The sequence below is a fragment of the Arvicanthis niloticus genome, chromosome 9 (assembly GCF_011762505.2).
Source record: "Arvicanthis niloticus isolate mArvNil1 chromosome 9, mArvNil1.pat.X, whole genome shotgun sequence".
Lineage (NCBI taxonomy): Eukaryota > Metazoa > Chordata > Mammalia > Rodentia > Muridae > Arvicanthis > Arvicanthis niloticus.
Window position 1 is genome coordinate 61315597 of NC_047666.1, and position 24719 is coordinate 61340315.

The window sequence follows — 24719 nt, forward strand, 5'->3', positions numbered from 1 at the left end:
ATAGACTCAATTTTCAGATAAACACACAAAGCTAACAGAATAAGGGAGAAAACCAGAACCCATCATTCTGCTGCATACAAGAAACACACCTCAACATGAAAGATGGACACTTCCTCAGAGTAAAGGGCTGAAAATGACTTTCCAAGCAAATAGACACAGGAAGCAAGCTGGTGTAGCTGTTACAGCATTTAAGAAAATATACTTTCATCCAAAATTAATCCAAAGAGATGTGAAAGGAGACTTCATAGTCATCAAAGGAAAAATCCACAAAAATGAAGTATACATCCTGAACATTCATGACCCAAATGCAAAAACACACACCTCCATGAAGGGAACATTACTAAAGCTTAGCCCACACATCCACCCTCACAATTATTAGTGAGAGACTTCAATTCACTACTCTTACCAATGGAAAGGTGATCCAGACAGAAACTAAACAGAAAAATAATGGAGCTAACAGATGTTATGGCTCAGATGGACCTCAGGCATATCTACAGAACACTTTACTCAAACACAAAAAACTTTCCTATTTCTCAGCCATTTCTCAGAACCTTCTCCAAAACTGAGAAGTCACAAAACTAGTCTCAACAGAGATAAGAAAAGTGAAATATAATAGGTCTACCTCAGGACCCAGCTATACAATTCCTGCACATTTAGCCAAAGGATGCTCTACCATACCATAAGGATACCATCAGGATACTTGCTCAACTGTGTTCATGACAGCTTTATTCATGATAGCCAAAAATTGGAAACAACCTAAATGTCCTCATCATAAGAATGGATGAAGAAAATGTGGTATATTTACACAATGGAATATCACTCAGCTGCTAAAAACAATGACATAAAGTTTGCCAGCAAACGGATGGAACTACAAAATAGCATCCTGAGTGAAGTAACCAAGTCCCAGAAAGACAAACATAGTATGTAATGACTTATAGTAGATATCAACCTTAAGTAAATAATAACCATGCTATAATCCACAGACCAAAGATATAAGATAAAGTTAACGTTTGATTTTAGTCAAGTTTTAAGCAAGAAACACTATATCCATATTCTTACCTGCAGGCTGTCATTCTCTTAAGAACTTTGATCAAGTGTGTTTTCCTTGCGAATGGATTTAATATGATTTGAAAAACACAAAGGACATATATCTTTATACATCTGAGTTTTTATTACAAATATGTACTTGTTTTTCACATCAAACTATGGTAACAACTAGGATTGGTGAAACATAATTGTAACATTTACTGATTGGATGACTGAAACAGGGTCACATATTCAAGGACAACATGGGCAGACTACTCTTTACCTTTAAAGATTTAAAAAAAGGTAAGGATGTGACTCTTTGGTTGAGTACTTTCCAGCATGCACCATGTTCTAAATTCAGTCTCCTACAGTGCCCACACCAAAGATGAAAGGGAGAGAGAGAGAGAGAGAAAGAGAGAGAGAGAGAGAGAGAGAGAGAGAGAGAGAGAGAGAGAGAGAGAGAGACACTAACACATGGTACCTCAAGCACAACTGACATTTTAAAAAGCCAACAGTATCTCTTCATTTACTTTCTTTGAAGTCAGTAAATTTCATATTGTGCCACTGGTTAAAAGCAACTTGTTTGTAGTAAACATTTATATTTAACGTTTATATTGTATACGTATTTCAAAATATCATACTCATAAGTATACACAATGTGAGATATTAAAAACACACAAGTTGATGATTGACTGTATAAAGTAATCAGAAATAATGTTTTCTAATGCAAGGCTTTGGCTTGACTTACAGAAACACCCTAAAATGACAGTGATGTTAAATGATTCAGAGTCTAACCCTTCCCTTATTGACGCCTTCTTCAGATGACCCTTCATGACTTAACTCTGTTTCCACTGGTTAGTCTCTGTCTTGGGACCTTGAGAGGTTTCAGCTCAGTGAGTGTACACACCCCACAGTTATTTTAGAGGACTTTACACTATTTCTTAATTGTGTGTTTTCCTGCTGAGAATCAGGATTCCCAGGTCCCAAGTGAGAGGCTCCTCCTGAGCCCTTGGGGACTCACAGTGACTCTATGATGGGGACATAATTTATGGCTAAGTATGTGCAAAGCAGATTATCCTCCCAGGAACTGTGGGAGTGTTTGGTACTGGCGGGTCTGTATCAGGACAAAACAATGCTTTATAACCTTGATTCACACTGACTAGACACACACATGTTTTATCAGTTTGTTGATGTGTTATCTGGCTTGATTAGCCCAAGATTTTCAACTGAAGAGATTTCTGGGTTTTATCATTTATCAATGTTAGCATGAAATTACTCATTGCTTTCTCTCTCTTGTTGGTTCTCACTGTATTCCAGGAACATATTTCTTGTTTCTCCTTAAATTTACCTGCTTCTCCTGGCTACTATCAAGATGGGGATTTTGTTATTGGAGGATTCTTTTCCCTTAGAGCATCTGCTGAAGACACTAGAATAAGGAGATTTGGCTTTACAAATATAAACCGTATTCCAGAATATGTTCATTTGTAAGTGTTTGGCTTCTCTCTTTAAAACATATTAGTTCGGAATTTCATACATGTTGATTAAACCCACCTCTATTGCTTCCTCTCGAATGTTTCCTGTCTTCAACTTCATGGAGTCTTTGTTTCTCTCTGTCTCTGTATCTCTGCATGTGTTTCTCTGTCTCTCTGTCTCTTCTGTGTGTCTCTGTCTCTTCTGTGTGTCACTGGATCTCTCTGTCTCTCTGTCTCTCTGTGTCTCTCTCTGTCTCTGTCACTGTCTGTCTCTCTGTCTCTCTCTCTCTGTCTCTCTGTCTCTCTCTCTCTGTCTCTCTCTCTCTCTGTCTCTCTCTCTCTCTGTCTCTCTGTTACCCGCCCACCTCTCTCTCACTTTTTCCTTTAGGCATGCTAGTACTGCAGGAGTATAGGACATCATCTAGAGTCAAGCTACTATGGCAAACCTCCTAAGAAAACTGACTCTCCATTCCCCAGTAGCCACCATGTGCCATTAGCTACTCAGCCGTGACTGAGTCTCTGTGTGTCTCTCCACTACTCATGCCAAATTCTCTTAAATATGTAAGAAGGCTTTGAAAACACTTTCAGCTGAAGTGACTTTTCTTTGTTTTCAAAAGATAATTGTACTGAGAACATTATATTTTTCTAGCTTTAATAGACTTGACACTATTTTTTCAATTGCCATAGCTAATCAAGCACTATGTATTGTCTCAATGTTTGTCCTATATTTGAAGACCACATAAAATATGAAGTTTTAATGTTTGCTATTTTCCACAGGCTTTACCCCTCAATTATACTTTCTTAGACACAAGTTCCACAGTAAAAAGTTAGAATTCTACATTTAATAGTACGTGGTAGTGATAACCTTTCATCCCAGAGCTTTAGAAGCAGATGCAGGAGGATCACTGTTAGCCCAAAGTTAACTGGGTCTGAATAGTGAATTTAAACATATCCTGGGCTGGATAAGCAAAACTCTGTCTCAAAAATATCAAAAAGCAATAATTTTGAAATTGAAAGTAAGTTGTGTTATGAATCTTTTTGTAAAAGACTAATACCTCTACATGTCTAAAACAGAATATCCTGCTTGTTTCTTGGATTATTGCTATATTTTTTATATGACTGAGATAGTTATAAATAAAACACCAGAATTTGAGAGAGAGCATGTCAGGAGCTGCAGGGAGAAAAGAGTGAAAGAAAATGAAGTAATTACATTTTAATTAAAAGTTAATTTTAATTTGTTAAAAAAAAAAAACCCACAAAAATGGTCTTTCCAATTTTTTCCTCCTAGCTATCTTACCAAACATTATCAGCACATGTTGGCGATGGTTTTTGCTATAGAAAAAATCAACAAGGACCCAGATATTCTATTCAATATGTCCCTGGGATTCTATCTCTTCAATATTGACTTTCTTGAGATGAAGGCTGTGGAGAGTTCTATGGCTCTACTCTCAGGAGAGAGCCCCCCAGTTCCTAACTACAGCTGCAGGCCTGAGAAGACTGATAAGCTGGTTGCTGTGATAGGAGGCATTTCAACAGGAATATCAACTCAGATCTCCCGAGTTCTAAGTCTCTACAATGTCCCACAGGTATGCAAAGAATCCTGGTTACTTAGTTAAACCCAGCAACATAGTAATAAATGCTAACTAATTCAGTTACTGTTTATTGATGTACTTAAAAATTTACTACTTAGTTATCATTTTAAGTCTACAGTATAATTTGTTTATAAGATGAAATCATTTTTGTATAATAAATTTAATTTAAAAACCTTTATATTTGAAAAAATATAGAGAAAAGTAATGACAATCTGTATTATGTCCACTCCAAGAAAATTTCCTTTGCCTTATACCATTGTCAACACTGTCTTTCTTTCAGTTCTAGTTTTAGAGCATCACTAAGCATGAGGACTATAGTAATTCTACTCACGTATCTTCACTGTAACTACTGTGGACATATTCCTGATTCCTTTACTGTGGTATGAGCTCAGATTGACACATAACATTTAGTTTTCCAAAGAACCGTGGGTCAGACTCACTCTGGCTGGTTGTTGGGAATGGTTATAATTTTTCTCTATTGGCATGAATGTTTTAAAATTTGTCTTTAAAATTCTTCCTGTTGATCAGTAATGATTTGATTTCTTATAAACAATGCTAGAGGAGTAGCATTTATAATTCAAATGCATCTTACTTAGTAATGAACTTGAGAAGGGCTCTTTAGAATTTAACTTTGCAAATCACAGTTATCTGGTACTAACCATTTCTCATTATATTCATGAAGTAACTCAAAATCTTGGTCAAATGTGTTAGGCTGCCATTTTATTTTTAATGTTTACCTATTTGTTTACTTTTGAGACAGGTTCTCAACATGCAGTCTTGAATGTCCTATGTAGCTCAGGATAGCCTCACAGAAATTCTTCTGCCTTTGCTTGCCCAGGACTGAGATTAAAGGCATGTACCACCATGCCTGACCAGATGTTTATTTATATGGGTTTTTATGAATGAATTTCATTCCTTCTTTTAAATATTTGGCTTTGGACATATACTAATTATCACATTAATAATGAATATAATTATTTTTAAGAAATATATATATATATATATATAATTGTACTTGGCTCATTTTTGTCACAGATCCTCCTACCTGACTCTTACTGGTTTCCAGTCTCTCACGTAATAGCTCCCCATTCTGTTTTTCTGCTATGAACTGCTTTGAGTTGATTTTTGCACAGGATAGAGAGACAGATAACTCCATTTTAATTTCTCAACATGTGGCTAGATATTCAATTTCCCTAGCAATTTGTGGAATCTAATGTCTTTTCTCCAAAATCTGTTTTTGACTGTAGCCCTGTGCGTTTACTTATTGATCTTCTGTTTAGTTTGTCAAATGGTTTATCTTATGCCAATAGAAAACATTCAGACATAAACATATCAAATGCAAACAGGAATAATTTACCTGCTTCTTACCCCATTTGTGTGTGTTTTTACTGTATTGATTTTGCTAGGATTTCAAACTAATATTGAATGGCAAAGGTGAATACACTTTAGCCCTTTGTTTGTAATTTTACTAGTAAATTTCACATTTTTCATCTGGCATTTTATCCAGGTCAGTATCTCTGTCTTCAGTTGTTAAGGAATCATGGTATTTGGATTGTCACATTGCTTTAGGTGTTCATGTATCTTTGGTCTCTTTGAGTTGGGATTCTGCTGGATTGGATATTTCCTTTTGTTTTACTTGCATATATTATTACTTAGCCATGTTCTATCTTTACATAAATACATTTTTGTTATTTTTAAAATTGTGGAGAGAGAGCAAGAGAGAGGGGTAGGGACAGAGAGAGAGAGAGAGAGAGAGAGAGAGAGAGAGAGAGAGAGAGAGAGAGAGCAGAAATATAATAAGTGTTTATGAACCACCTAATACCATTGCTGGGAATTGAAGTTTGATCCTTAGAATTTTTTTTTTTTGTCGTCATAGGATGCATGGGTTTCATTATGCCCATTCGCATGCACTTTGTTCTTACTGTCTGCATCCTGATGCCACCCACGCTCTACCATCTTGCTTTTCTGCTCTCTGAAGAAAACTCTTTCAGAGTTTAGTTCAGTGTTTTATTTCCTTACCCTGCCTTAGAATTTCTTTTACCATTTCAGTATTTCCCTTTCTACTTCTAGCTCCCTCTCCTTTTCCCTCTCTCTCTCCCTCTCCTTCTCACTGCCTCCCTCACTCAGTGCCTCTCTCTCCCTCTCGTGTCTATCTATCTATCTATCTATCTATCTATCTATCTATCTATCTATCCATCCCTCTCTCTGTCTTCCTCATCTCTCTATCTCTCTGTACATGTATTTCTGTGTATGCATTTCAGTGTATGTGTGTGTCTGGTAAGTGGCAAGTATGGGAATGGTGTGTGTCAGGTGTGTTACATGGAAATGTGCCTGGTGACTGTGCAGGTAGGTATGTCAGCACAACCATACATGGAGACCACTCCCAACCCCTGAAGAGTACATAAAGTACACTTTCTACATATAGCCTAAAAAACATAGGAATGAGAGTGTACAAATATTTATTGAAGGTTTGTTGTAAGAAGGGTAGAGATGTGATGGGGGTGACCAGATTGAAGGAAACTTTACAGCATTCATTGATGTAGATATTCAGCCTTCTGTCCTAAGCAAGCTGATGTTGAGCATTACAGAAAGAGAAAAACAAAGGAACTTCTAGGAAATATAGAATTCACTAGTAGGTTTTAAAATACTTCTTAGGTTCCTCTTTATTGGTTGATTAGTTATGGATTCATGACTTCAAGTAAATGGTCTTTAGTTTTAAATTTCTTCACTTCCATATCAGGAAGAGGAAAGTTTTAGTATGGGAAATGACAGATTTGCAAATGCTCTTGCTTGACTGCTATTGCCTGAACTGATAGAAGGAGACAGACACTCTGTAGCCCTGTTTGATACATTTTATAAAAGTGAAAAGATAAAGATACACTTCATGTAAGGACTATAAGTGATGGGACATAGGTAACAATTAGTATTTCTTCACAACGTTATTTAACTGTTTACTTTGTCTTAGTGCATTAAGAGAAGACATAAACAAAATCATTTGAGAATAAACATAATTGTAATATCTTTAGTGGTAACTTTCTCTTTAGATCAGCTATGCTCCTTTTGACCAGAGTCTTGGGACCAGAGTCCAGCTCCAGTCTCCTTACCAGTTTCCTGTGCACACCACAGCCCTGTATCAGGGAATTATTCAACTGCTGCTATACTTCTCTTGGGTCTGGGTTGGCCTGGTCATCTCAGACGACATGAAGGGAGAACTCTTCCTTAGGGACATCACAGAGGAGATGAAGAACCATGGACTTTGTGTTGCATTTGCACAAAAGGTTCCAGAAATTCCTGCTGAGGACACAGTAAATAAGCTTTTTTATGAAAGATTCACATTGACATGTGTTATTGTTGTTTTTGGTGACAGTTATTCTCTTCTGGTGTTTGTTGATAACACCATTCATTATCGTACTTTTCATAATGTCTGGATCACAACTTCTGATTGGGATTTAACCATGTTTACTTTTTATCGAAATAATACTTTGCTCACTTTTGGAGGATTATCATTTTCTCTTCATGTGGATGACATTCTGGGATTCAAGGATTTTCAAGCAAGTGTCCAACCTTCAAAATACCCTCATGATATCTTTATCCAAGAAGTTTGGTCAATCTTATTTGAATGTCCAGAAATTGATCAGCCTGGAGTCATGAAACGTAGTCAATGTGAGCAAAATGGCAGCCTGAGCACACGTCCTTTTCATGATTGGAATATGAATACATCACACTACAGCTACAAAGTCCATGCTGCTGTACATGCCATTGCCCAGGCACTGCATGAGGAGCTGTCACTCAGAGTGGAAGGAGACTCCCATGATAAAAGTGTCCTCCAGGCTTCTCTCCCATGGAAGGTAACAATAGCTGGCCTTGTGTTTTCTTACAGTGTTGGGCTTGGCTTGTAAATTCTGCATGTTGTTTCATGAACTTTCAGAGTTAGTCTCAAGTTAGAGATAAAATTAAGGAAAAACACATTTGTGGTGCTTAAAGTTGAACTAACAATTCTGTCAGAAAACAATAAGTGTATGATGCTGAATAAATAGTTTTTCTATTTTAAGCACATTCAAATAATAATATTAAGGCCATCTTATTGTCTTGAAAAACAGATCCCAACACCAACGGAAATGAAACAGTTTTTCAAAAGTGAATATGGATTGAATGGAGAGGCACTAATCATGACACATCAACTTTCCACATGTTTCCCCCACACACTTCTGCTTATCTTTTCAAACCATTTGAGTTTCTAACACTATAACAGAGTTTGTCCCTCTACAATGTTATTAAAACTTTATTTGTTTGCTCATTGTTTGGTACTTTCAAACACTTAAATAATGAATATTGTGCATTTTCTACCTCTGCCCCATTGCATTCTGTATCCCTGCCTCTCCTGTTGGAGTCTTTCTCCCAACCAGCCCTCTCTCACTCTCATGACCGCTGTTTTGTAGGTGGGATCCTCTGTATTTAATTAGAGAGTCTAACCCAAAAGTCAAAGTTTATTTCTGGACTGAGGGCTAATTATCCCTTTAGATCACATAAATCTTGTGTGTGTGTTGAATTTTGACATCAGGCATCCTAATACATAGAAAGTGGTGTGGCTCATAGTGAGCTGCATTCGCCTTTCTCTCAGACAGGTGATGTTAAGTGTCTTTCCACGCACTTTATGACCACCTATATCCCTTCTTGGAAAAAAAAAAACAACCTAACAAACACTTTAACTTATTTTAACATTTTGGTCAAATAATTTTATTAATTACCTATAAACTTGGGATAATAACCATTCATTAGGTATCTTGTGTGCAAATATCTTCTTCCATTTCATGAACTGTTTTCTCACACTGTTGGTTTTCTTTTCTTTGCTGTGCAGATGGTTTCTTGGTAGGACAATTTATCTTAGCTTTCATTGACGTTTTTGATATTATATTTGAAAATATCCTCATCAAGACCAATGATATCAAAGAACGTCCCTCTGACTTTACTCTAGCAATTTTTATTCTGAGGTTTTGATCTGTTTTTACTTTATTTGGCATAGAAAACAAAATGTGTAGCCCAGGCTGGCCTCAAACTCATGATCCTCCTGCCTATGTCTTCTTCAGCAAATTCTACCAGCATGTGCCACCACAATGCACACCTTTAATGCCAGCACCTGGGAGGCAGAGGCAAACAGATTTCTGAGTCTGAGGCTAACCTAGTCTAAAGAGTGAGTTCCAGGAGATCCAGGGCTATACAGAGAAACCCTGTCTCAAAAACAAAACAAAACATAACAAAACAAAAAACAAAACAAAACAAACAAAAAACAAGAAACAGACAAAAACCCAATGGCAGTTTTTTTACCCTGTTTTTACAATAGCATTTGTAGAAGAGACTACATTTCACCCTTTGTGTGTTCCTGGGGTCTTATTTGTTCAGTTGGTTTCTGGACTTTTGTTCAGCTCCTCTGTGATGTGTGCATGTTATAGGCCATGCTTGTACTGCTGTAATTTTACAAAACTATTTGGAATGGGAAAGGCAATGCTTTAATTTTGTTCTTCCTGTTCAAGTTTGCAAAAGGCATGTGACTTCTTTGTGGCTCTTTTCTCCTGTGGGGATTTTAGGCCTTGTCACTGTCTAAGAAAAATGTCATTTAAATGTTCATAGAGACTGCCCTAATCTGTGAAACTTTTGCATAATGAACTATTTAAACAGTATTACCTCTTCTAATCCTTGATGTTGTTTCCTTTCAATGTCTCCTCAATCTCTTTCATCAGCGTCTTACAGGTTTTACCTAAGGGATATTTTACCTACTTGGTTAATTTTTTCCTAATTAGTAAAATAATTAGTAATATAGTTTTATTGTTTCTGTTGGTATATATTTATTACACATGGTATTGGGTTTCATAAGGATAATTCCATTCAAGTGTATACAATGCTCATTTGACCACGTTTCCCCTCAATTCCTTTATTCTACATTCTACTCCCTGCAGAGGTCTGATGGTTTGAATGAGAAATGTCCCGGACAGAGTCAGGATTTGAACAATAGGTTCTTGGGGCACTTGTTAAGGAAATATGGATGATACAGTTTTCCTGGAGTAAAAAATATCAATTCAGAGGGGTTTTTGCCTTTACTTACCTTCATCTTACTTCACAGCCACCTTCTCATCTTGCAGGTGAGGATGGGAACATTCAGCCTCCTATGCCACCACACATGCCTGCTGCTGTGCTCCTCCTCATGATAGACTCTGGTTCCCCTGGAACCATAGGCCCAAATCAACTCTTCCTTCTGTCAGTTGCTTGGGTCATAGTGCTTTATCAGAGCAACAGATCAGTAACTAATACACACTTGTGTTAGTCACTTTTGATCCTCCACAAAGTTCTTTCTTTACTTCCAAGTTGTCTGTTTTTATGTGTGTGTGTGTGTGTGTGTGTGTGTGTGTGTGTGTGTGTGTTTGTCTGTGCGTGTATGTGTGTCACTCAATGGCACAAAACTCATTTTGACTTTCCCAGAAAGTATAAGTGACAGTACAGTTGTTAATTTTTAACCAAATAACTAGGTTTTCATTAAGTTCATTCATTCATTCACTCATTCATTTGCTTTTCTTAAATAAAACAAAAATTATTTAATAAAATGAAAAAAAAAACTATCAAATGAAAGTCACAGAAGAGAGAGAAGAGTGCCTCCTCTTCTATAGTGTTCCCTGAGCTGTAAGGGAGAGGTTATTATTTTATTAGTTATTTTTAAAAATTATTCTTCTTTCAAGAAGATTTCTATCTCTCCATTCCCTGTATTCCCCTGCCCAACCCATCTCTCCCCCAGATTCCCTGGTCCTCTGTTTTCTTTCTCTAAAAAGGAATATTTCTCAGGATTTCTCAGGGATATCAGCACGGCATGGCAACATACAGGGAGCTTAGGCATATATCCTTATATCGAGGCTGGATGCTGCCACCCAGTAGTGGAAAAAGGTACCACAGGGAAGCAAAAAGAAAGAGTCAGATATGCACACTCTTCTATTGTTAGTTGTCCCACACCACGTCAATCTAAACAACCATAGCACGTATGCAGATGAATTAGGGTCCATACATAGAGGCTCTGTACTCGACAATTCAGTCTCTGTGAGCCACTATAAACTCTGCTTTTTTGATTCTTTGGGAAGTGTTCTCCTGGTGTACTGGGCTGCTGTGGCTCCTACAATCCTTACTCCCCATCTCCCATGGATTCCCCAGGCAATGCATACCATTTGGCTGTGGTTCTCTGCATCTGCTCCCATCAAATGCTACATGAAGTCTCTGATAATAACTGATCTAGGCACTGCTCTATGACTATAGCAGAATGGCCTTAGGAATCTGTTTCTGACTAGTTGCTGCTGTGGTCTATGGTGTTTAGTTCTCTGAGCAACCTGGCTTCAGGTTCCTGGCCACCCTGTCGGTGTCTGGTTTATGATGCATCTCATGGCTTGAGACTCAAGTTAGATCAGTCATTGTTTGTTTACTCGCTCAGATTTAGAATTACTGTTGTCCCAGCACATCTTGCAATCAGGACAGATTGTCAAAGATACACCACCGGGAGCCTTGCCTAGTTACAGAAGATGGCCAGTTCAGGTTCCATATCCTCCATTACTAATTTTTCCTAAAGTCACCCTCATAGGTCCAGGAAGCTCCACTCCACTAAGTTTTGACATTGCCTGTAAATGCCCCACTATTCCATCACTCACTGTGTCTCTGTTCATAACTTCTCCACCATACATCCCTCCCCAAACTCTTTCCTTCTTGTTCCCATCTCTAGCCACCCTTCAGTCTACCCACAAAAATCTATTCTTTTTCCATACCAGGTAGATCCTTATAACCTGTACCCTCCACCCACAGAATCTTCCTTGTTACTTAGCCTCTCTTTTTTGGTCCCTGAACTGTAAAATGATTATCCTTTATTTTACAGCTAATAACATCATACAAGTAACTACATGCTATGTTTGTCTTTCTGGGTCTAGGTTGCAGCACTCTGGATCTTTTCTAGTTCCATCCATTTGCCTGCAAATATCACAGTCTCATTTTTCTAACAGCTAAGTAGGAATCCATTGCATAAGTATATTTGATGATCCATTCTTCAGTTAAGAAACATCTAGGTTTCATCCAGTTTCTGGCAATTTTAAATAAACCCACTGTGAATATAGGTGAGCAGGTGTCTTTGTGGTAGGATGGAGTGTCATTTGGGTATAAACCCAAAAGTAGTGTAGCTGAGTCTTGAGGAAGATTGATTCCCAATTTACTGAGGAACCAGCATATTGATTTCTATAGTAGCTGTACCAGTTTGCACTCCCTTCATCAATGCAGAATTGTGGCCCTTGGTCTACATCCTTGCTGTCATGAGCTTCTGTCTTTGCTTTTATTCATTCTGAAAGGTGGAAGACAGATCCCAAAATAGTTTTGTTTTGCATTTCCCTAATGGCAAAGGACATTGAATATTATTTTAAGTGTTTCTTAGCAATCTGAGATTCCTCTATTGAGAATTCTCTGTTTAGCTATGTGCTTTGCTTTTTATTTAGATTGTTTGGTGTGTTGTTTCCTAGGGTCTTCAGTTCTTTATATATTTTGGTTATTAACTCTCAGTCAGATGTAGAGTTGATACAAATCATTTTTTCATTGTGTAGACTTTTGAAGTTATTCTTTGTCTTGCAGAAGCTTTTTGGTTCCATAAAGTCCCACTTATTAATTGTTAATCTAAGTGCCTGCATTATCAGTGTTCTGTTTAGGAAATTCTCATCTGTGCCAATGTGTTTAAAGCTGTTTTCTACTTTATCTTCCTTTTCCAATGTGTCTGGTTTAATGTGACCGGTAATTTGGCCTTGAGTTTTATTCGGGGTTATAAATATAGATCTATTTGCATTCTTCAACTTGATGATATTCAGTTTGAATAGCACCACTTGTTGAATATTCTTTCCTTTTACCTTGGTATTTCGGTTTTCTTTATTAAATATGTAATTGGTGTGAAGAGGTGTCTGGGTTTATTTATGGGTCTTCAATTTCGTTTCTCAACATGTGTGTTTTTATATAAATACGTTGTGGCTTTTATTACTATAGCACTGTTCTACCATGTACAATTAGGAATAGTGATACCTTTTGAAGTCATTTTTCTATTTACTATGCTAATTCTACTGATCCGTGAGTATGGAAGATCTTTCTATCTTTAGATATTTTCTTCTGTTTCTACAATCCAAGACTCAAAGTTTTATCAAAGAAGTCTTTTAACTGATTTATTTCACTATCCCTAAATATAGTTTGGAGTTATAGTGAAGAGTTTTGTTTTCCTGATTTTTTTCTCAGTTTGTTTGTCAGTTATGCACAGGAAGACTACTAATTTTTTTTTTAGTTAATCTTGGGTCCAGCCACATCTATGAAAGTATTCATTAGTCATAGGAGTTCCCTGGTAGGGGTAGGTTGTATATGTACTATCATGGAATCGGCAAATAGTGATACCTTGAATTTTTATTTGTTAGTTATTATCCATTGATCTCTTACAGCTACCTGATTAATGTAATGTCCATTTAGTTGAAAACATCTTTTACCTCCAGTATTTGTTGAGTGTTTGAATGGTGTGTGTGTGTGTGTGTGTGTGTGTGTGTGTGTGTGTGTGTGTGTGAATGTATGTGTCTGTGGATATGTTTGTGTGCATGTTTTTGTGATATAGGCCTACTGCTGGCATGGATTAGACCTATGATAAATGTTTGATATAAAGAACAGTAATGAAAGCCACAAGAACATACAGTTAGAAAAATACAGGACAGTGAAATTAACCAGGTTTATTTATATCTCGTGACTCACAGTGCAATTCTGAATGTTACTTTTTACTTTTAGCTCCATTCATTCTTACAAAAGGGCCAACTTGGGAGAAGCACCAATGAAGGGAATGTTGTGAACAAGGAGGTTTCAGCAACCAAGCTTGACATCCTTAATTACCAGTCTCTGCCAAGTGGTACCGAAGCTCAAGTGAAGGTTGGCGAGTTTGTCTTTGAATCTCACAGTGTTCAGCATCTTTCCCTAAATGACAAACTTATAAATTGGGGCAAATACCACAAGAAGGTGAGTATCTTTGAGGTCAGGACCATGAGTTGTTCTCAGAGTGGAATTTCTCAGAGAACAGGGTTGTCAGAAGTCATCAGCTTTTGGCCTAAGAAGAGCAAAGAGAGTAACTGCCAAAAACCAAAGCTTCTGGTGGCAGAATAGCAAGGCAGGGTTAAATCACCAGAAGTTATCAGCTTCTGAGTCCCAGAAAAGTAAGGGAGGGTTAATGAGTCATTAGCCTTTGGCTTTCATCCATCACTGTGTCCCAACTCAGTACCTGACTGCTGGTGTGGAACCCCAGAAATTTGTCTTCCCAGGTTATTCTTTGGAGGGCTGGATGTATCCTATCTCTGACTCAGTCTGTCAGATCTTTCTCTGATCCATCACTTTGTCTGCCCCATCAATTAGATGTTACTTTCAAACATGGGTGCTTCCTTCTACCAACGAATTTTGCCTTTGTTGTTTGGTATTAAAGATTTGCTGAGGGCTGAGCCATTCCTCAACCAAATAAGCTATTTTCAGTAAATAACACAATCTATGGGTGCACAGTATAATTAAATATCCTGGACACATATTTCTGGATTTGAATTTTAAATCTATATGCACATTCATGCCCTTATTGTTGGAACTGTTTACTCTGAATATCTCAGTGATCTGATAAAAAGTGATGATACATAGTAATGGGGGACATTATAGTTTGCAAGAGACCCGATAAATTTTCTTCAATGTAAAACACTGGGTATATCAACTACTTCACTCAGGTCTCATGTTCAGGAGTAGTTTAGTAGAACAATAAGGGAATCAACAAAATTTATATAAATAATTTTATTTGGTTTCAGTTTAGTGGGTTTTGTTTTGCTTTGCATTTCTTTTTGTGCTACTGTATTTTATTTTCTAGGTTTTAAGTGATTGTTGTTTTATTGAGATTTTGGTTTGCTTTTTCTTTCTTTTTTTTTGAGAAAGATCATAAATTTGGGTGAGTAGGTATGGGGAGCCGACAGAAGGCAGCTATCATCCTGCAGCCATCTTGAGCCATATACCCTGACGAGAGACTTGCTTACAATATCCTACAACAGCTGAGCACACTCTGATAACATCTTGTTTTAGATACCCAGGATTTTCCATTGGGTGTGTGAGACTTAAACTGTGTGACTTAAGGGAGTGACTTAGAGATCAGATTTAGAGACAAGACCTAACGGCATGATTTAAGAGCATGACTTAAGGTGTGATTTAGAGATAAGACCTAATGGTGTGAGTTAAGGGTGTGACTTAGAGGCGTGGCTTAGAAGTGAGACATATAAAAGGTGAGAGGCAGACAGAAGAAATTATTAGGTATTAGGCACTTGGCACTTGGAGGAAGAACTTGGAATTAGACAGTAGGCACTTGAGACTAGAGACAGGCAACTAGGATTAGACACTTGTACTTGGATGAGACTCGAGACTAGAACTTGGAACTGGAAACTTGGAACTTGGAGGCACTAGGGACTAGCAACTAGGGACTAGGAACTCAAGACTTGGGACTTGGACTAAGAAGAGAGACCGAAGAATGAACAGGATTGAATCACACTCTCTCTGGTCTCCTTCCTTGAGTCCATCCTCACTCTCTCTCTTGCTGAACACTGACCAGCGAACTGGAGCAGCTTGAGGCACTGCAGGCTCTAACAACTTAGCCCTCAAGGCTTTTGGCAGTGCAGGTTCCAATACCAATACTTTGATAGAGCGTTCCCCAACATTTTGGGCCCCAAACGTGGGGCAGAGCTCTCCACAACATTTTTGGCACCTAATGTGGGGCAGAGCAGTTCTCAACATTTTTTGCGCCTAAAGTGGGGCAGCTCGAGACACAACAAGTAGGGAGAAGAAGAAGAAGATCTGGACAGAGTTGCAGTAGGGAAAGGATAAGATCAAAGTATATTCAAATTTAAAAATTGTTTTAAATATAATAACACAATATACAGAATATAATAAAATAAAAATAACAGATGAATGAAATAAAAAGCAAGGGCTCAAAAGAGAGACAGGGAGAGAGTTCAAGAGAGAAAGAGACAATTCCGGTTTACACTCTCTAAAAGCACGGTAGTTCTTAGTTGTTATCGTACACAGAGGTCCTGCTGAAATCTACCATCTGGATGCTAATACTGAATGTCATGTATTGACTGCATTCCCTCCTCCCATGTCCCCTACACAGACTCCTGTATCTGTCTGCAGTCACAGTTGTTCACTTGGATTTAGGAAAGCACCTGTTGAGGGGAAACCATTCTGTTGTTTTGATTGTTTCCCATGTCCAGATGGAGAGATTGCAAATGAAACAGGTATTTATAAAATGATTCTGAATTTGGAAATTTTTGGAAATGGTTCTGAATGTGGAAATTTCTAGAAATGATTTTGAATATAGCAATGATTCACAATTGGGCAGAAGTATGTAACTAAAAGCCTGAAGACACAGTTACAGTTAATATATGTAACTCTTAATACTTTTAAACAAGTTTTCTTTTGTGGAGGTTGCACAGGTTTTTATTCCCAGCACTCAGTAGGTGGATCATTAATTTCAAGGCTAGCCTGGTCTACAGAGTGAGTTCCAGGACAGATAAGGCTGCACAGAGAAACTCTATTCAAACAAGCAAACAAAAACACAGTCTTTTTTGTTATTGTTGGTTGATAATTAGTTAGTGAGTTGACTTGTCCAGATTGGTATCAAACCTGTGGGCTCCTGCAATGCTCCAGCCTTAGCTTCCTAGGTAAGTAAAACCAACAGAGTACTTCTGCTTTGTGGACTATTTGTCTTCTGCACATCTGCATTGAGTTCAGTTTCTTTTCTTTGTACCCCTGTTTTTCAGCAATGGTTATGTTACTGCTCTAGCAATAGAAATGGTGAAATTTATTACCCCCTGCAAACTCTAAACTATGCACAATGGTCAAAGATAGAGTCTTTGTATAACCCAAACAGTTATCAGTACCCTAACAATAGATAAAGTTAATACTTTTGCTTTGGAATTACTTTGATTCTTGTGAGAATTCACAGTTTGTAGCCCCTGGTAAGGTAAACTAGCATGAGGTCACTGTACAATTAAGCCCTGAGAGATTCCAGAGAATAGGTGATGTTCTGGCTGTGAGAGATGTGTGGGACATGAGTGATGGGCAAGTATATTAGTGATGTGCAGGCTGCAAGTGATATGCAGAGATGCCCCTTCCACTGTCCTCTGACTGTCAAGATGTCACATCTTCTTCAAACTGATTCTCATTGCAAAGCCTCCCCAGAGCACAGCAGCAATGCTTACTACCAGCTTTGTGTCCTTATATCACATCTAACATCTATTTCAAAGCAGGTCTTTTGTAAAGCCAATTTTATTCTCCTGAATGAAATCTGTACTTATCAATGACTGTTTAATATAATCTCCTTTGCTTTGTTTGTTGGTGAAGAAGTGGTAGTCTGCAAGCCCACTATGTCCTCAGTGTTGGGCTTGAAGATAAGCAAGACTGTGTTCTTGATCTTCTTGTTTTAAAATGAACTTTGTATTGGTTCTTTGTGATTTTCACATCATACACCCCAATCCCTCTCAGCTTCACCTCCTTTTGTATGGATCCTTCCCCTTGCAACCTTCCACTGCACTAAGAGAAAAATGTATCATTGTAGGAGCTGTAATATGTCACAGTGTGTCCCATGTCATACCCTTATATTACACTTCTTTTCTTGCCATAGTTCCTTAATTGTACTCTGGATTCTGCTACTCTATAGTTACTGGGGCTGCCTGTGGATATTCTGTTGTTCTCATCATGTGTTATGGAGATCCTGAAGTTTTAGATATTTTGGTCTGGTCCCTTCACACTCCAGCAGTTCACAGGGCAGTAGATGTTGGGATGGACCAATTAAAAGGCCTAGATCATAAAGACTTTCTTGCCTTTATGCTCTCTGGTCCAGTTCACAAACAACCCTGCATACCAGGGCCAGCTATACTTTGCTGCTCAGGTGAAGTTCAGGGACTGTTCTCCTAAGTGCTGCAGCTGGGGAGAGACATGGCCAGTTCCCCCAGTCTCACAATAACAGGACATGCTCTTCTGCCTACCATAGATGGCAAGGGACAAAAGAGGGTAGGAGAGAATTTCTCTTTGTTTACCACCAGCAGCCAGCAGATAAGAGGCATGAGTGGTTCTTCCACACTCATGTCTTTGGCTCTGGCTCACCTGCACTCCCACATCCAGGGCCACCTCTAACCTGCTGACAAAGCAAGGTTCAGGATCTGCTCTTCTGAGTGCTGAGGCAGGGAAGGGGTATGAACAGCTCTTCTGCTGTGAAGACCTTGGGGCCAGCACTACTACCAGTTAGCTGTAGGTCACATGAGGTAAGGAAGAGGGCATCTCTCTATCACCCATGTCAGTGCATGGCAGTCAAGTGGCTTTCCAGCTATGCCATGTTCATGTCCTTGGAACTGGCTTTCCTGTGTCCCAACCAGCAGGGTCAGCTCAATTGTACTAACCAGGAGAGGTGTAGGGCTCATTCTCCTGTGTGCTGCAGCTGGTGAAGGCATTATATCAGGATCATTACTCATCTGGCCTGCATGACCCCTTCTGAGGATTGTCTGTCTTGAGTTCACTCCAACCTGGTAGCTTCAGGCCTAGAAAGACTTCTAGGCTCTGCCTTGTTCCTTGTACTGGGAGTTATTTGGGTTTGTGCAGCAATGGAATAGTGGTCATCTCAGGCTTGCTTTTTCCAGGGAATGTTAGGCTACTAATCATTCAGATATTTCTAGGTCAGAACACTGTGGGTAGACATAACCTCTCTCCTCTCTGCCACCTACTGGTGTGCATGTGACACAGCAGCCACACCTGCAACTCCTCTAAGAGCTGTCCTTACTCTTGATCCTTATCAACTACTAATCCACCCTTTGTTTACTTTTAGAAAAGTAACACACTGATTTTAATAGATTAAAATTGAAGAAAATATATCCACACTAGTACTCTCTAGGGATAGCATCTCTTTAAAATACCTCTAGTTTTACCTAATATGCTTGTGGCAATCTTTCCCTCTTCTCATCATTGCAGTACTTTCCAAGCCATCAACAGAAGGCTTATGGTTACAAGTATATACGACTGATTATCCTTTCCTTAACATTATATTTACACTTCAGTACTTACATGTTTCATAATCTGAAACAATATTTTTTGCTATTTCTAAATATACTGACTCTTGGAAAATGAATTGCAAATGTACAAGTTTATATTTACTGAAAACCAGGAGATTAATTGGGTGATATCACCCTATTGTATTAAGTAATACTAGGAATATATTTCTATCATCATCATGCATTTAGCACATTTTCGTGCAGGGAATTGAAAATAAAGCCTTGAAATATACTAGGCATGTGTGATCTAGGTGCATCTGCATTCACAGATCATGCAAGAATCACCATGAATATGTTTTATTTCATGGACTAAATTTAATCAAGTCTCACCATACACCTTTGAAAATTCATTCAGACTGGCTTATATGGTCCACTGGGTTTTCAGTGGTTACTAAGACTTCATTATATGCTTTTTATAAAATTCAATCTATTCCCTACATAGAAGACTGGGTTAACTAGCACCAGAGTACCTCCATAACATGTTTCAAACTGGTAATTTGGGAGGTGATGCTCAAGTTTCTGTTTATCACATCTGGAAAAGTACAAAACAAATCAATTTCAAGAAAAAAAACACATTTGAGAGGCAGACACTGAGCTTTCCTACCACCTACCCTGTGCCCACCTCACAGGCATCTAATCAGGAGCTGTAGAACTGCCTGACCACCTAACTTGAGCCAAGTATACTTGATCAGAAACACTCCCCCACAACCACATTAAGCAATCACAAATCACCTATATGTGTGGAGATGAAGGCAACCATTCAAAGGTAAAGTCACCCATTTCTATCCTGACATCTTTAAATTGACCCTGCAAAATCCACACCTGTGTCTTCCATTCTGAGTTATGGTACACCCCTACATTCGGGTTTTCTGCAGAATAAATGTTCTTTACTGCTGCATACCATTTGAGTCTGGAGTATCATTCTTTGCAAATCAGAGACCCTTACATTTGGGGGCTCATTTGTAATTTACAATATTACACTAACCCAAGTACTTGATCTTTTTCTTTCACATTTGGTAAGTCTGGGTGCCTGGTTATCTACTGTCTTGCCTGTCTCTGTGTTTCTGTTTCAGGTTTAATCTGGTCAGAGAACTGCAAAGTAGATGAGTATTTTGAGAAGCAGGAGAAGCTGTGGAGTATTCTCACCAACCTCCCTATAGGAAGTAATTGCTAGGTCCCATCTAATTTTTGAATTATCTCTGGGTCTATGGGCTGTTCATGTGTAGGACAGAAGACCATCTTAAACAGCTTCTGGTTTTGTTTTTATTTTCCCAGTAATGACGTTCGTATCTCTCTGTGTGTATTCTGTTTGTGCCTGTTATCTTCTTGTACAAGATTTTCTTTGATTCCTAAGAGGAGACAGGTACAGATCACCTCACTGAGCTTTGTCCTGAACCATTTTATAGAGTTGTGAAAGACTCTGGTCTGTTTGTTTAGCCTGGAAATCTAACCATTGTTTGCAAAAAAAATGGCCCTGTTATAATGATGGTTGTTCTGAGGAAGAAACTTTTGAAATGTGACTTTAATCTTGATTTCTAAGTTCTCTCTAAAAAGTTCTCTCTAAAAGTTTTCTTTGAATGTTCTCTAAGAAAGTTTTTCTAAAAGGTTCTTCTCTCTAAAATGTTCTTCTTCAATTCTCTATAAAAAGGAGATTTCTTTCTCTTTGTCCTGACCATGTATGCATCTTTCAGAATACATGACCACATGTTAAAAAGTTCACCACAAGTTTACACATAAATTCAACAGAGAAAGTTGGCATGCACATTAATTATGAGTATCTAGCTAAACATTCATCACCTTTCACTAGCTCTACATGTTCCTTGAAAGTTAAAAACCATAACTTTTGTGACAAAAGTATTAGTGAACTTTCATATAATAAAACTACTCATTATTTTGTCTTCTGTTTTTGGACCTATATTAAATCATTAGTTCCCTTTTTATGACCTTTGGTTAATTATTTTACAGCCTCTTGGGATGTGCTCTAAGCTCTAGATGCATGTCTATCTCAGAAGCATTTAACTTGGGACAATTGAAAAATGGCATAGTTCTCACTGCAGTTTTGACATCAGAAAGGAACTAATAGCAGTGTTTTAATAAGTGATCTTAATAATTACCAATACAACTTTTGGAATTCTTATAAGATCATTATTAAGAATTAAGAAATCATCTATTTGAGTATATTTCATCACTACAAGACAGTGCATCTTCATTATTCGGCAGAAACCTACTCAAAAGTGTGCTAATACAGAGTGATTGTTATATATACTTAATAATAACAGGGAAAGCATATTAATCTCAATACTCTTTCCTTGAATGGAATCTTCTTGGCCTTGCCTAGAGAAACAAAGCTGTCATTAAATTTACAGTCCATGGTGGAACTAACTTAGGATGATCACCAGCTAGTTTTTGGCTTCTTTCTGATGGCTAAATGTTATTGTCTATGAGGCCACTGGCCACAGATACTCAGATGGCAGTATCTGGTCAAAAAGACCCCTGTTTTTTTGAAACCCATTTTCTTACCAGCTGCACTACTCCCAACACACCTTTGTCTGCAGGACAGTCTATCCTGCCCTGTCTACCTTGATTCTTCCCTCTGCACCTGAAGAAGGTTTCAGTTCTCCTCCTTATATCTCTGCTCCATTAAAGATGGGTCCCATGAATGTGTCCCTCAGAGAGAATGAAATCTAATGTTAGTGAATAAGGCTTTCTATTCCACTGCATTTTTCTTAAATATTTAAATATTCAAAGACTGACCTCCAACTGTACCTTATTAAAAAATGACACTACATGAAGAAATTTACTAAATTTTTCTGTAAAAGTACAGAAAACTCAAATAACATAAATGTAATTATTAAATGTACATTGAAAATTAATTGCAAAATTATTCTTCCATCAATAAACTTCTAGTCAGAATTCAATTAAGGGTTTTAAGGATTTCATTCACACTAGGACATTTTATTATAAGAAAAAATATTCATCTCTAAAATGTAATGTCTAAAGCATTATTTCTAAAACAATGATATATTATTTGGTAAAATAAAAATCAAAGAAACACAAGAAAATGCCACAGTTCATAAATGTAGATGTTAGCAATTGTTAGCAAGTTTTATAATCTAGGCGTCCACAAAAATTACTGAGAGCTCCAAGAAACAACAGCTCCAGGGAACATTGTGAACTAAAGCTATAAACTCTGTAAGAGCTATAGAGGGGACATCCGTAGTAAAGCAGTATTTATCACACATGACATAGAACTTGAACACATAAACTCACAGAAGCACACACCAGACTAGCAACAGAGCAAGTCACAATATCCTAGGATGGACAGGGGACAAGCTCATAAAGTCCCAGCCCTAGCAAAGTGCTATTGACAGTTGATGCCTGCTAGAGACAGTCAGATTTTTCAAGATGTGTGGTCCTGTTAGGCTGCCCATGTTATGGTGGATGGTCCTAAATCCATATAGACAAAACAGCATTAAGTGAATGCACTGGGTTAAAAAAAACAAGAACAAATGAAGTTTGGTGGAACATTTGTTTGAAGAATAGAGAGAAAGAAGTGCAGGGCAAAGAAATTGGTGGTAGATTTGATCAAAACACATTATATACATATGAAATTCTCAAGCAATGAAAAGTTTTTTTAATGATGAAAATGTACAAAATGGAAGAAAAAACTAAGAGCTTTCAAGATTATATTCTTATTCTTTCATAGATAATCAAATATAATTTTCAAATTGTCTGATTTCACCACATTTCATTTCTAGATTTATGATTCTTCCATATTGTTTAAGTCCATTCAATTTCTGAATATTTTATGGATTAAAGTGTATATGTACTTCTCTCTTATAAAAGAAAAAAATAATTGTTCTATTGTTTTTCAATAATAGTTCAGTAACTATAACCAGGAACATTTCCTTCAGAATGCAAAAATGATTCCATTCAAGGTATAGATCCCAAATGTCCACCTTTGGACAAACCAGAGGAATGTAATAAACCAATCTGCCTCCCTTTCAGATATGGATCTATGCATCAAGTGTCCTGAAGATCAATATCCAAATAAGCAAAGGAATCAGTGTCTCCCTAAAGTTACAACATTTTTGTCCCATGAAGATACTCTGGGAGCTGTTTTGGCTTCTGTGGCCATTAGTTTAGCTGCCTTTTCAGCCATGATTTTAGGATTATTTATCCACTATCGGGACACACCCATTGTCAGAGCAAATAACAGAAATCTCAGTTATCTCCTCCTAGTTTCTCTAATGCTCTGTTTCTTTTGCTCATTACTATTCATTGGCCAACCTAGCACAGTCACTTGTGTCTTAAGACAAGTGATTTTTGGGGTTGTATTTTCTGTTGCTGTTTCTGCTATCTTGGCAAAGACCTTCATTGTGGTTGTGGCCTTCAAAGCCATCAAACCAGGAAGCACCTTACGAATGTGGATGGTGACCCAACTCTCAAATGCTATAGTCTGCTGTGGTTCCCTCATTCAAGTGTGCATCTGTGCAGTCTGGCTTGGAACATATCCTCCTTTCCCTGATGTTGACATGCAGTCAGAGTTTGGGCAAATCATCCTCTGGTGTAACGAGGGGTCCACCCTTGCTTTCTATTGTGTTCTGGGGTACTTGGGCTTTCTGTCCAGTCTGAGCTTGCTTATTGCTTTTCTGGCGAGAAGGCTACCTGACAGCTTCAATGAAGCAAAAACAATCACATTCAGCATGCTGGTTTTCTGCAGTGTATGGATTTCTTTTGTACCAGCCTACCTGAGCTCCAAAGGCAAAACCATGGTGGCTGTGGAAATTCTTTCCATTCTGGCTTCAAGTTCTACCTTACTGGGCTGTATATTTCTTCCCAAATGTTATGTGATTTTACTGAGGTCAGGTGGAGATTCTAGAAAGAATTTGTTTAAATGACTTCCTCCTTAAGACAAAGGAATTTATTGTGATTTGTGTAAAATGAAGTATGTAGAAATAAAGATTCAAAAGAGTGGCATGAATTCACTGTATTTCTCTTGACAATGGCAGCAGCTATTTAATCCATTGTCCCTGCTATTATTGGAGATGACCAGACACATCGAACAAACTTGTCACATGTTAGATAGTTGCCAACTAGAGGTGACTTTTGATGTGTCCACTACATGTTTCTTTAAATCACAAGTCTATCATTTTTCAACAGAATGTAAGAGGACTGGAAATGATTAAGAGTAAGATTGAGAGAATATCATCTGTGTGGCAATAAAAGTAACAGATGTTTTAAAATGTGACTCCTCTTTGTTAGTCATATGCAGTTATAGTCAGTGCAAACTAATTTTTGAGCAACCATGAATTCTGCTCCAAAGAGCTCATGTTCTCTGCTTCTCTCTTTAAAGAGGCCTCACAAACAAGACAATATATGATTAAAAGTTCAGAATCTCGGGAGCCTTTTATGTTGTTTTCTATGTTCTGGTGGAACAACATGAATGAGATCTTAGGCAGAGTCCCCGGGGAAACACAAACATGTTT

The 24719-nt window shown here is 37.8% G+C and overlaps 1 protein-coding gene and 1 non-coding gene across 2 annotated transcripts; one reads left to right on the forward strand and one right to left on the reverse strand.

The window, feature by feature from the left end:
* Positions 1–2230: 2230 nt before the first annotated feature.
* LOC117715366 (vomeronasal type-2 receptor 26-like) lies at positions 2231–24131 on the forward strand. The gene is made up of 6 exons (XM_034512144.2): positions 2231–2510; positions 3787–4084; positions 7135–7938; positions 13907–14131; positions 16299–16422; positions 23239–24131. Exons 1-6 carry the CDS (start codon positions 2293–2295, stop codon positions 24129–24131), a joined length of 2562 nt encoding a protein of 853 aa, XP_034368035.1. The 5' UTR covers positions 2231–2292.
* Positions 18825–18956, reverse strand: LOC117715849 (small nucleolar RNA SNORA17). The gene has a single exon (XR_004607652.1). It is a non-coding gene; the product is annotated as a small nucleolar RNA SNORA17 (small nucleolar RNA).
* Positions 24132–24719: the final 588 nt, after the last annotated feature.

Excerpts from the sequence above, each read along its gene's own strand:
- LOC117715366 (XM_034512144.2), top strand. The coding sequence starts at position 2,293 with ATGAAATTACTCATTGCTTTCTCTCTCTTGTTGGTTCTCACTGTATTC. Across the intron at positions 2,511-3,786 it reads ATTCCAGAATATGTTCATTT|CTATCTTACCAAACATTATC; the intron begins GTAAGTGTTTGG and ends TTTTCCTCCTAG. Across the intron at positions 7,939-13,906 it reads AGGCTTCTCTCCCATGGAAG|CTCCATTCATTCTTACAAAA; the intron begins GTAACAATAGCT and ends TTTTACTTTTAG.